Raw genomic sequence first — 12,643 nt, forward strand, 5'->3', positions numbered from 1 at the left:
ACCTCTTCGGAGATAAGGCTCACTCACCATTCTTCCTGGACTTGGTCAGGAGCCACTTGGCTCAGCCTTGCAGCAATCAGGGCGGGTTACTGTTGGAATATTTCACTGTGGCGGCGGTGCTGATGAGGGGAAGGAGGGACGATCTTAGGATAATGTTGCCTGATTGAGGAACAGGGCTGATCACACAGCTCCTTCCCTTTGGTAAGATTCGGGTGCCAGGATTTCCCTTTGGTCAGGATGTGACTATCATCCAGTGTTACGTTACACCTGGCCTCCGATGGGTTTTGTAGCCCCACGTTACCAGCACACTCAGCCGTGGCTTCAGACCCCTCCCTTCGGTTTTAGGTACATTAGTAGAGACTTAAAGATCCATTAGCCTCTATCAACTTACTCTCTCCTTTCTTTAGAAGTTGACCTCGGGTGTCGCTATTGATTATTCGCTTCTGGTCCTCCCTCTTCTGATTCCTGCTCCCCTCTCCTTTAAAAAAAAAAAAGGCTGGGACATCAGTGCATTGTCTTCCAAGTCTGGACTCATCCTTGATGGGACGCTGTCACCCAGCCATCAGACGAGCACTCCGCAGGGTATTAAAGTGGGTGATTTTGTTTGATTAAATAGTCATGTTTCTCTCTTTTTAATGATGGGTAGAAATGTCAGTGCGTATGTCCAACCTGGAGAATGACAGAGATGAAAGGGACGATGACAGCCACGAGGACAGAGGCATCAGTAAGTATTCAAGCTGCCTTGTAGCAGAATGTGCCAGCGGGAGACTAACCCAGAATAAACGTTCTTTCTTACATCCTTTTGGCTTATATTAGAATTTAAGAATCTCTGACATGAGCAAGGTTTTTCCTCTCCCATTTTTATTAGAACGAGTGTCCGCGCTTGCTTTGTTTTAGAAAAATCTTAAAAGATCTCGTGTTGTTCCTTTTTGCATGAAGTGCTTTGGCCTAAAACCCCTCACCCTACATTTTCTTTCTCCTCCTTGTTCCTTTCCCAGCCTAGTAGTAGTTCAGAAAGGCAGTCATCGGGCATACATTGTTTTAATACCTCAGGGAATTAACTGTGTATATCTCGGGGTGGGCAGTATTTCTTTATCAAAACAAAGTTCCGTTAGAGATACATACCTTGGCCTTGGACTCCACAGAACGTATCTTCTTAACACATGTCAGAGACGGGACATCTCACGGCTGCTAATCCTCACAATTAAAAAAAATTACTATCCTCTCTCTCCAACGTGTGAAGGAGCCTGCTCAGAGCAAATGTGCTTGATGCGTTGAAGATCCCGGTACGCGCGTGACTAACTGTCCTTGCTTCCTGCAGTCAGCAATACTCGGTTCATAGCTGCCGTCATCGAACGACACGCACACAGCCCAGAACGGAGGCGTCGCTACTGGGGCCGATCAGGAACAGAAAGTGATCATGGTAAGTTCTGGTTCCTTCTGAGGAACCCGGTGGGCTCCTGTGGGCCGGTGCGCACACCCACGCTTCTCCCTCCTGTTCTGTGCTCCAGTGAATTACTCTGACATAGTTTTCCAAAGGACACATTCCAATATGGCACATTTATAGGAGCCCAAGGGTAGTTTTGATTCTGTCTCTGCACTCCCAGGCATAAGTGAGAGGACCTCTGGGCACACAGATTGCTTTCTAGGTGTCCTCCATGCGTGAGGATTCATGTTGTCTAAATGGAACCTGCTTACCACTCCACTTGATCCTTGGTCATTGGCAGTCCTTGTAGGTCCTACCACACGGTGTTGCTAGTTGGCGAACAACAGCATCCTCACGGGCGCTCTCAGCCACGTACACTTGGGACGTGACAGGAATCCGTGCTTCCTTCTGGCATTCCTTGTCCTGACCTCCAGCGTTGCCTGGAAGGTTCGGGGAAGGCTTCACCAAGGAGACCACAATTTGCACTGGGCTTAAAGGGTGAAGAAAGAACAGCTGGGGGCAAAGGATATTAGAGGCAGAGGGACTGGTGTCTAGAGTTAGTCATGGCGGTTGTACAAGGCGGCTCTGAGATGCTCAGAAAGGGTAGGGGCTGGATTGTGAGGAGACACGAAGGCTGAGTGGGCTGTGAATTATTCAGGTCCACATGCTGTACCAAAGACTTGGCCACCACCTAGCTTCTTACCTTGCCAGAGTCCGTGTGGCTTAGCGTCACAGAGGACAGCAGACATGTTGTTGGAGTAGCAAGATGCGGGGGGGCCTCTCCTGTAATTGGAAGATCTTTTTGTTTTTCATAGGGCTGTTTAATTTTCCAGAAATCTTTACTTTCTTCCCAGAATCAGGTCTTTTTTAAATGCATAGATAATGCATTCATACCTTTTTTTTGACTCTTCTTTCTCCACATCTACCCTGGAGGAGGAAAAAGAAAAAAGGATGTCTTCAAACCGTGTGCTCCCAGCCCTGTGCTAAAAAATGCAGGGGTGGGTATTCATCAAGGCGCCCAGTGCTGCCTTTTACATGAGAGCCAGGGATTCAGACTCCCTTCGGAAAACAGGAGAAGCCAAAACTCTGATTTGTAAATTGGAGTCTCCTAATTTGGGCTCTGAATGACATTATTCCCACCAACTAAGCAGAAACTTCAAGTTTCTATGGAGAGTCAAAGCACAACTTAAATTTTTCAGTTTCTTTGACTTTTCTGCTCTTTTTCCCCTCCTAAAAACCTTTGAACCTTCATATATTCATTCTGCCAGGCAGTTCTGTGCCTCTTCTCCTTTGAATAATAAAACAGGTTTGAGGCTACTAAAGTTCAACAGAAATAATTTCTTATTCAGCAGAAATACTGAATCCTTTCTCTCTGTCTCTCTCTCTCTCCCTGGATAGAAATTGCTTCAATACAAAGTTGGAATTCTGAATGACGTTTACGATGTTCCATTAGCTCTCCCATTGTCTTAGGAAAATGGCATATGAAGCAACACTTAGATAAAAGGAAGAGTGCAGTGTCAGTATTTGAAAGCTAAGGGATCTAGCTAAGGGCTTGCTTGTTTTCGTTTTTCACAATAATTGGGTCCCTGTTATCCCCAAGGAATGAAAAATAGTTTCTCATGCAGACAGAACGCAACACCAAAAGAAATGGAGGGCATTGACAAGCCATGTAATTCCAAAGGCACCACAAAATCAGTAGCATTTAACTGCATGGTGTCCTATCCCTGAGCCTGTGTGGCGGGTCACTAAGCGTGGTGGCATCAAGTGCTCGTGTCCCTGTGATGCCAAGAATAAGCCAACCATAGGTCCACGTCACAACAAGGAAATCTAATTGATTGTTTGGTCAGCACACTCCTTTCTTGGCTCTGTGTTCTTCTGCTTGGCACGTGGATTGGGCACCTGCTCTTTGCTCGGCCTAGTGGAGGGACTTGGTGAAGGGGCGGCCTCATTTCTGTGAACCAGAGGGTATGGAGGAACTTAGAAGATAGGGTCAAGGATAGCTCCCTGGGAGCCCTCCTCTCCCCATCTTTGCAGGTTAAGAGATCTTCTGAGGCTACTTTGGACTTTAGTATTCTAATGGTAAAAATGGGAAGGAGGGGCACCTGGCTGGCTCAGTGGGTTAAAGCCTCTGCCTTCGGCTCAGGTCATGATCTCAGGGTCCTGGGATCGAGCCCCACATCAGGCTCTCTGCTCAGTGGGGAGCCTGCTTCCACCTCTCTCTCTCTGCCTGCCTCTCTGCCTACGTGTGATCTCTGTCTGTCAAATAAATAAATAAATAAATCTTTTTTTAAAAAATGGGAGGAGAAATTTCTCCCTGGTGAGGTTGTAAGCATTGAACACGATAACATACAGCAGGCGTGTTGAGCTCATGGTTGACCTCCCTACCTCCATACCCACTCTGCCCTCAAGGAATTTACAGTCTAGCAAGAAACTGTAAATGAATGCATGTATTCATAAGACAGATAAAAGGCTGAATATTACCGCTTCCTTAAAAGCCCAGAACAAAGCAGAAGATAGGGAGATAGTTCACTTTTATCAGCACATAAACCATGGACGTCCCCTGGAGGGGAGGTGGCATTGGTGCTGGCCCTTGAACTGGTAAAATCCTAGCCCCATGGTTCTTTGCAACCCAGTGAGAGAGCTTCCACATGAGTCCTTGGCTCTGAGACACAAAAGGGAACCTCAAAAGAATAAAAGACATAAATATGTAAATACTGAACAGCCTAGACTTTCCGTGGTATGGTTTAGAACTGTGATCTTCCTAGAATTAAAACTGAACATGACCAAGTCAAACTTGGGGACTCCAAGCTGTATTTTTATTTAGAAATACAGTTGACCCTTGAACACGGTGGGCATAAGGGGCACCGACCCCGCCCCCTCCACCCGCCGCAACTGGCACAGTTGAAAATCCATGTTTGACCATGACTTCCCAAATGCTTAATGACTAATAGTCTACTGTTGACCGGAAGCCTTACCAATAACATAAACAGTGGATTAATACACATTTTGTATGTTACATGTGTTACATACTATATTTTTACAACAAAATAAGTTAGAAAATGTTAAGAAAATCATAGAGAAAAATGCATTTACACTACTGCCCTGTATTTATGGAAAACTGGCCTCTACAGGGTCCCATGTAGTTCAAACCCCTGTTGTTCAAGGGTCTGTGGTATTTCATGTGTTCAAGAGAATTTTATGCTTCAAAGGAATCTTAATTTTTCTGTCTTAAAAAAAACTACTCAAAGTAGGAATAGTTTTTGAAGTTGACGAAAATTTTTTGTCAATATTCTAAGACTGCTTAGAATGATGATTTTTCAGCAGTTGACTATTTCTTGTTATGCTCACAGGTAGTGATTAAAAAGTTTACTCCCTACTGATGCTTTCAGTTCTATATGTGCTCTACTCTTCTCTCTCCTGAAAATATCTTGCTCCGATTATCAGCTGGCTTACTTAAGTTAAAAACCACCGATGTGTTTTTGTTCCTTGTGAATTCATGGGTTGGTTACTATTTCATTAGAAACTTTATGCAAATGTGTATTAAGCCATATTTTTTTCTTTGTAAAAGGGAAGTTTCCTTTTAGTGAAGCAAATTCCACGAAGCTTCAGAGGCAAATGCTGAGCCTTGAAAACCTGGTCAAAACCTACATGGTGCAGCAGGAGACCATTTTCTAGAGGTGCACAGTCTCCTGCAGTTATTCTCTGTGACCACAAGGTGGAGAGTGAGTCATAGGCACCCTCCCGGCCTCCCCCTACCAGGGACCTAACATCACTAACCATCAAGAGAGGTTTCTCAGGAACCAACAGCTAAATATGTAAGCAGAATACCAAAGAGCCACAACCTAATCTTGAGTCTTCTGTTCTTTTTTTTTTTTTTTTTAAGATTTTATTTATTTATTAGAGAGAGAGCACACAAGTAGTCAGAGGGAGAGGGAAAAGCAGGCTCTCTTCTGAGCAGGAAGCCTGATGCGGGGCTCGATCCCAGGACTCTGGGATCATGACCTGAGCCGAAGGCAGCCCCTTAACCAATCGAGCCACCCAGGCGCTCCTTGACTCTTCTGTTCTTAATGAACACCCGACCTCCTTTTCAAAGCCTACTTTTTGCTTGAGGTCATTTTTGCAAAGACTTCACTGTGTACATGTTTAGATAGTAAAGAAATCTTTCCTTTGAAAGTGTTTGCTGATATCCTTTGTGTCTTCAATAGAGCTTCCCCCTCCATGAGTCAGACTGAGTCTGTCTTATTCATCACTGTTCCCAGCACTCAACAGAATTGCTTGGTGCTAAGTAAACACTCCATTTGTTAAGTGAGAGCATGTGTTTGGCTTTTTCCTCCTCCTCCACAGCTTGCCATCCCTCCCTCCAGATTGTCATTAGTTATTGAGATAAGAGGAAGCCTGAGTAAGTTGTAGAGGGGTTGAGCAATGTCCCCAGAACAAGTGGTTCAATTTGGAAGCGCCTCCACTGGGGGGTTCCCCTCAGAAAGCCAGAGCAGGAGAAATAGGGGTGCCCCTGAGTTGCTTTGGGAACCGCTCAATTGTCAAAACCACCCTGAGCTGATGACCAGCCAGGTTTAGGACATCCCTAGACTCTTAGGTTGGAAGCCCTAGGAAGGGCCCAGGGAATCTTGGAGTATCTTCGTTGTTAGGTGAGCCTGCTGAATGTCACACTAGGGGAAACCACAGATAACTCGGAAAATTAACGCCATTGTTTTGGGAGCACAGTCATGTGATTTTGAATAATGAAGTGCCTGCTTTGTGTGAGGCATTGTGTTAAGTATTAGGAGTACCGAAATAAGGCTTTGCTCATGGACAAGGCAGCCCTGAAGTTCATTATGTAGTAAAAATCTGAGTGAGAGATGTGTGCAAATGCCATTTAAACTCACAGAAGGGGCATCTGACCGCATGTGGGCTGAAAGCTGGGGTTTGGGTTGCTTCCCAGAGAAGACCTTTAAAAACCGAAGCATGAAGCACAATAGCCAGACGATGGTGGTGGTGGGGCGGGGTGGGGGGGGGGACCAGCAGAAGGGCTGTCACGAATGTGCAAATGAGCTAACAGTTACCATGGGTGCTTGTAAATGAGTGGAGATGGGAAGCCATCAGGATATACTCTGAGGCAAGATAAAAACAGCCCAGCGCTAATGGCTGGCCGACAGTAATCAGTCAAGACCCCGAGATTCTGCTGGAAGTGTACATTCTTCTCACGTCCCCTGCATGTGAAGCACCTGGTAGCATAAGCACACCGAGCGCTTTGTAGCTGGGGTTTCAGAGCCCGCCGTCCCATTCCTGGGTGAGCACTGCCCAAGCTGAGAAGCTCACTGGGGCTCCCAATCCCTTACTCTTGAGGGAGGGCATCATTGTTTCCTCAGCCCCTAAACCTAGATACCTCAGACTTGTCCAAGGATGTCTTCTCTCCTGGCAGCTTCACCAGGCAAGTCCATTTGGCCACCGGAATCAGCCCACTCAGCTCTCCAGTGGTCCCTTGAAGCCAGCTACTTGCTCTAACACCGCTACTGTCCCTTCTCCAGATCCTCATCCTCTCCTGGGCCAACACTCCAGCCTCCTGTCCTCTGAGCCGCTGATCCCCCCTCCTTCCTTCTGTCCAGCCTCCCCGTTGCCACAAGGAATCTTCTTCAACCACCTTATATCATTGCCACTCCCCTTCACCCTCTTGCCTGTTACCCTAAGTCCCAATCCCTTGCCCAACCAGCCTTCCTGATCTGGTCTGAGCCTGTGTGTCCAGCAGTGTCTCCTATGTCTTTCTCTCCCATACCGAGCTTTTTATCATCCCCCAAGCCCACCAGAGACTTTGAGGCTACTGTGTCTTTGTATTTGCTTATCTCCTGGCCTGCGGTACCTTTCCACCCCTCTCTTGACCTAATGAACACCTTCTCTCCCATAAGAGCTACCTTAAGTGTCCTCCTCAGGTATCCTAAGCCAAGTTAACCAGCTTTGGTGTTCCTTTTGGTATGCCTCTGTTTTAATACCTGTGTTTCCCCTTCTTGACTGTGGACTTCTTGGGGCCTCACTTTTACCCCTTTTTCTGGTGAGCAACCCCCAACCTGGCACCAAGAAGACTCTCCAAGACCCATACGTCATTGAATTCCCCATTATCTGCATGACTTCTCATGGCCAACACTCCTGCATTTCTGGCTAGACATCTCCACAGACTCTTAAATCAAGGTATCTGAAACAGGGATCCCTGGGTGGCTCAGTGGGTTAAGCCTCTGCCTTCGGCTGAGGTCATGATCCCAGGGTCCTGGGATCGAGCCCTGAATCGGGCTCTCTGCTTAGCAGGGAGCCTGCTTCCGTTCTCTCTCTCTCTGCCTGCCTCTCTGACTATTTGTGATCTCTCTCTCTGTCAAATAAATAAATCTTAAAAAAAAAAAAAATCTGAAACAAAATTCATTTTCATTCCTGGGACTGGGGATCTCTAAGTCTTACCATCCTGACCCCAAGTCACAGTCCCTGTTAACCCTCTTTCAGCACCCACCAACAACCCTCTCACTTTTAATAGCTTACCAACTTTTCTTGTTTCTGCTCCTGAGGTACTTTTCAATCTGTCCAATCCCGTATCCATAGTTTTAATTCTTAGTCTCTCATCTGGGCTTTTGAAATAACCTAACTGTCCCCCCCACTTTTTATTCATAAGAAAAAGCTGCCATCAGAACTCTCTTTGAAACACAGAAAATGTCGTACTGGGTTTTTTGTTTTTTTTTTTTTTTCAGTCTGTTCAGAACGTTCTGTGGTTTCTCCATTTTTTTCTCCTTTGACATGGCCTTTATAATCCAACTATAACACCCTTTTTTCACCTCCCTCCTGCCACATTCTCCAACTGCCTACCAGCACTCACCCTAGCCACATGGTACAGGAATGGCCTTGGGGTTCCACACCCCTGCAGTTGTGCTCTTCTGTCCTCTTGCTCCTATCCACCTACCAAACTCCTACACATCCTTTAAAGCCCAACTAAGACAGGAGTTTCTCTGCGAAGCTTTCTCATTCTTCCAGCCGCAGTTATTCTGTGTCCTAGATTTCAGTTCTACCTCAACCATAGCACTTAAACCATTATCCGCAGTAGAATAAACCTAGCTTCATGAATATGTGTCTCCTGTTCACTTGTGAAATCCTCAAGGAAAAGAGACATCTCTTATTCATGGTTCATCGCCTCCTCCTCTGGCCCATAATGGTCTTCTGTCAATGAATAATTGAGCAGACCCAGCCCTGTGTTGGCTTTATTTCCCAAGCACTAGCTTTTAAGCTCCCTGCATACGGACCAGGTTTTCACCTTGCTGTCTCCTACAATGCCTAACACAGTATCTTGTACCTAGTAGGTACACAAAAAACAATGCTCATTGAGTTGGACCGACTTAAATAAGTCTGTCATTTGAGAAAGGTTTCATTGAGGCCAGAGAATTGCCTTTCTCATTTTTGCACCGAGCATACATTCGCAGCCACAGACGTGACTAGTGCTACCCATGGGCGAGTGCTGATGGATGCTAACCATAGATGCAGTGGAAATATTAATGAGCTGTCACTTCTCAACATTTTTAAAGGGGATTTCTGCAATATTTAAAAACATGCCAGGGTTCTTGGAATGGAATCCTTTGATCAGCAAGGGCATTTTCTTCTGAAACATGTATTACTTAGAATACCGAAAGAAATTAATCTTTAAATACAGTGAGCCAGCTTATACAGAGAATAGTTGATTCCTTTGCTGGTTGCTAGGGGTGTGCGTGGAGTTAGTATTCCATGGGGTGAAACTTTGAGCAAGTTCGTTAACCTCTCTGATCGTCATCTCCGTCACCCGTCGAATGGGTGTTAAACCTCATGCCTGATTGGGGTGTGGGAGCCCCAGGATGCTGGTGCCTGCCACGGAGCAGGTGTGCAGGTGATGGTGGCCATCGTTTTTGTTCTCACTGTGTTGTGACGCCACATTCAGGCCTGTCCAAGCCCCGCTCCCCCCCCACCCCCGGCCCCCAACTCAATCCGAGTCCCGTTACGACTTTTTTTTTTTTTTTTTGAAACTGCCTTTCTTTTTTTCCTTAAGATAAAATTAACAGTCCTAATCTTTATCTCTGGGAAAGGTGTAGGAGGATAGCTCCCAAATGTCAATGGTAGTTATCTATGGATCAGAGGGGATGTGCGGTGATGTTAGTTTTTGTTTTGTTGTTGATTTGGGGATTTGGGAAAAGGCTGCTTTTAGATTTTTTTTTTCCTTATCTGTGCTCTCTCAGGTGTCTAAAACGGTTATGGTCTTACTGTGTAATTGTGGAAAAAGAATAGCTAACAAAAGATGTCTTTAGAAATAAGTCACTTGACCGTCCGCTGGGAGCCTGCAGACGTGGGCCGCCAGGTAGCACAAAGACAGGAGCATCTCCCAGCGTCGTAGGCATCCGAAGTCCTGTCCCCTGCATCTGGAAGTTCTTAGCTGCCTGTTCTGTTCCCTTTCCAGGTTACAGTACCATGAGCCCGCAGGAAGACAGTGAGAATCCCCCGTGCAACAATGACCCCTTGTCAGCTGGGGTCGACGTGGGAAACCACGATGAGGACTTGGATCTGGATACCCCGCCTCAGACCGCTGCCCTCCTAAGTCACAAGTTTCCCCACCCCCGCCCCCACCACCCCACGCTACACCACAGCCACCACTTACAGGCGGCCGTGACAGTACACACTGTCGACGCGGAATGCTAACGCTCCCCTCACCGCCACAGGAGGACGGGATCTGGGAGGGACAGAATGTTCTGGAGGGGGAAAAGAGCCAGCATCAGAGACTCCATCGCAAGAGACTCCATCGCAAGAGACCCCCTGTGTGTGTGTGTGTGTGTGTGTGCGCGCACTTCGTCCAGAGTGATTGAACTCCTTTCCTGCCCATTCACATGTTTCAAGAGGAGAGACCACAACAGACTCACACTCATGAAAATGCAAGTCTGGCTCCGAAATGGAGGGGAAAGAAGCCTGATTAATGAGCCTGCCATCGTACTAAGGGAATGGAACAGAAGGCAGACCTCCAAACAGAGACGAAACCCATAAATGAAACATGGGGAACCTTCGTTAAGCTGAGCCAGAGGAATGTTCCAAGGAGCCAGAAACATTCGGCTCTCCTTAACTGGAAGAGAGAGAAGCATGCCCGGCCGGAGACTGAGAGCGTGGCAAACCCAGGGAGGAGCGTGTGCTTTGAAGATGTCGCTTGGTTTCGCAGCGGTACCTAGTGGTACCGGGATACCACAGTCGCTCTTGGAAACTCCTGGTGAGCTCTAATGATGCATCTCAAAATTTCTAAGTAAAGGATTATTTTTCTACTATTTATTGAACTTTCAAACATTCTCGAACTTCGGGGGAAAGAAAAGGAGACACAGGAGAAATGTTCAGCAGTCATCCGTAGCTGTTTTGTGTGTGATGAAGTGCTTCTTTGACTAAGGAGTTCTGTTAGGCAACGGATACCATCCCACTGCCCCAGGACGCGAAATGGGAAAATGAAGAAATCTTTCTCTCCGACCTGTTTACGTACATTTTCTTTGGAACGTCGTTTTACGGAAACACATCTTTATTTGTGATACAGTATTCTTTCTCTGTGTTTGACAGAGGTGGAGAGGACAGAGGAATCCAAAATGTCTTTAAAGAAATTCTAATGTTTCTCTTTAACTCCTTTCCGCTCCCCATACAGCGCTTTTCTTAGATTTCTACAAAACCTAATGTTACAACCCCAGCCTTTCAGCTAAGGGAGGGATGGATTTCTTCTCCTTGGGTTAGAGACTATCAATTTTCAAATGTCCCATTTTGATTGTGAGAATAGTGAGTACGTAAGGGAAGATGTTTTTAAGATTCACGATTGGTTCTTAATTAAAGATTTCTTCTGATACCCTTGTTCAGAGCTGCTGCCAGTTATCCAAGAAGTTATCCACCAAACTGCTTTGTCATGTATACAGAGATTCATAAAATCTGGCTAATAGGACATGGGGCATTGTAATTTTAAAGTAGTGTTCTAATTACAGTGATGTATTTTAGATTCACATTTTGTGATTCAACTATGTTATAAAGACATTCTTGCACCGTGTGTGTGGTAAATCTCCGTTTATATGTAGTTGGGGAAAAAAATTCACTGAATAATGTTTTAATGATAGGGTATTAATGATATAATGTAAAAAAACAATTGGTTCTTCAGCAGTACGGAAAGTAAACTATATGCGTGCTATCAGGAAACCCCTTCATACTGTGTATAAATTTTCAGTCTAGTGAAATAAACTGTATGAATGGACGGTTTTAGTGTTTATAGTGATTTGTTAATGTCCCCCTTCTTGTGCCTCAAGGTAAATTATTTTCACTTTGTAACCTAGCAGATCAGTCACCAAACTGAAAGTGGGCCTCCCCTCGATGCTGCCGTCAACTTCAGGGATTTCTTGACATCTTGAATATGCAAAAAAAAAAAAAAAAAAATTTAAATAATGGGATAAAATGAAAAGCAATGTTACAATGTGTGGAACATAGCGCCCCCTCCCCTTGCTGGACATCTGCATTCATGTCAGTAATAAATGGTTGTTCTCAAATTGCTGGAGAGAATGAGTGACTTTCCTGTCTTTCCAGAAAAATTAAACCTCTCCGTGGGATACCGGTTTGTTTCCTGAGGTTGAGAACCTTTGTGTGATGACACTAACTTCTTGATGGGGGGAAACTTGGGATTTTCAAGAAAAGAGTCACAAAACGTAGAGCTTAATAAAATACGTTAGAGCCTACTCAAATGTAAGAACAGAAATGAGTCTTGTGTCTTCTGTGATAAACATCTCCCCTGTCCCGAACTTCAGGGGAAAGTAATTGAATGCTTCAACTGAAAAGAAAACACAACTGTTGTTTTTCAGCCCCTGGAGAACAGGGCACACAGATTTGCAAGGTTTTATCCTTCAAAGTTCCCTTTTGCCTTCTTCCCTCAAGTGTTGCTTCAACATTTGTTGTTCGTGTTCTTATTTTAAAGGACAATTCCGTTTTTGGAAATATCTATCATGGTGACATATATTGGTGGCTCTTGCCCCTCAGGTAACATTGCTTGTTAAACACGAGTCATCTCTGGAATCCTGGAGGAAGGTCCTAGCAATGCCTTCTCGTTCACTAAGGCCCTCTTAATGCCTATAACCAACGTTCATATCAACGTTCACAAGTTTCAACAGCTAAGGGTGCTCTGGGTCACTTGATAAGCTAGAAAAGGGAAATTCTTATTTGTGGCCCAAA

At 45.4% G+C, this 12,643-nt stretch overlaps 1 protein-coding gene across 1 annotated transcript in view; it reads left to right on the top strand.

Moving 5' to 3' along the window:
* The window catches only part of CACHD1 (cache domain containing 1), a 200,322-nt gene extending 190,118 nt beyond the window's left edge, over window positions 1-10,204 (top strand). The window contains exons 25-27 of the mRNA XM_032844869.1: window positions 647-724; window positions 1,322-1,423; window positions 9,876-10,204. Coding sequence (XP_032700760.1) covers window positions 647-724; window positions 1,322-1,423; window positions 9,876-10,114 — 419 coding nt within the window. The 3' untranslated portion in view covers window positions 10,115-10,204. The remainder of the gene's footprint in view (window positions 1-646; window positions 725-1,321; window positions 1,424-9,875) is intronic.
* Window positions 10,205-12,643: the final 2,439 nt, after the last annotated feature.

The sequence above is a fragment of the Lontra canadensis genome, unplaced genomic scaffold (genome assembly GCF_010015895.1).
Source record: "Lontra canadensis isolate GAN:19392208 unplaced genomic scaffold, GSC_riverotter_1.0 scaffold158, whole genome shotgun sequence".
NCBI classification, from domain to species: domain Eukaryota; kingdom Metazoa; phylum Chordata; class Mammalia; order Carnivora; family Mustelidae; genus Lontra; species Lontra canadensis.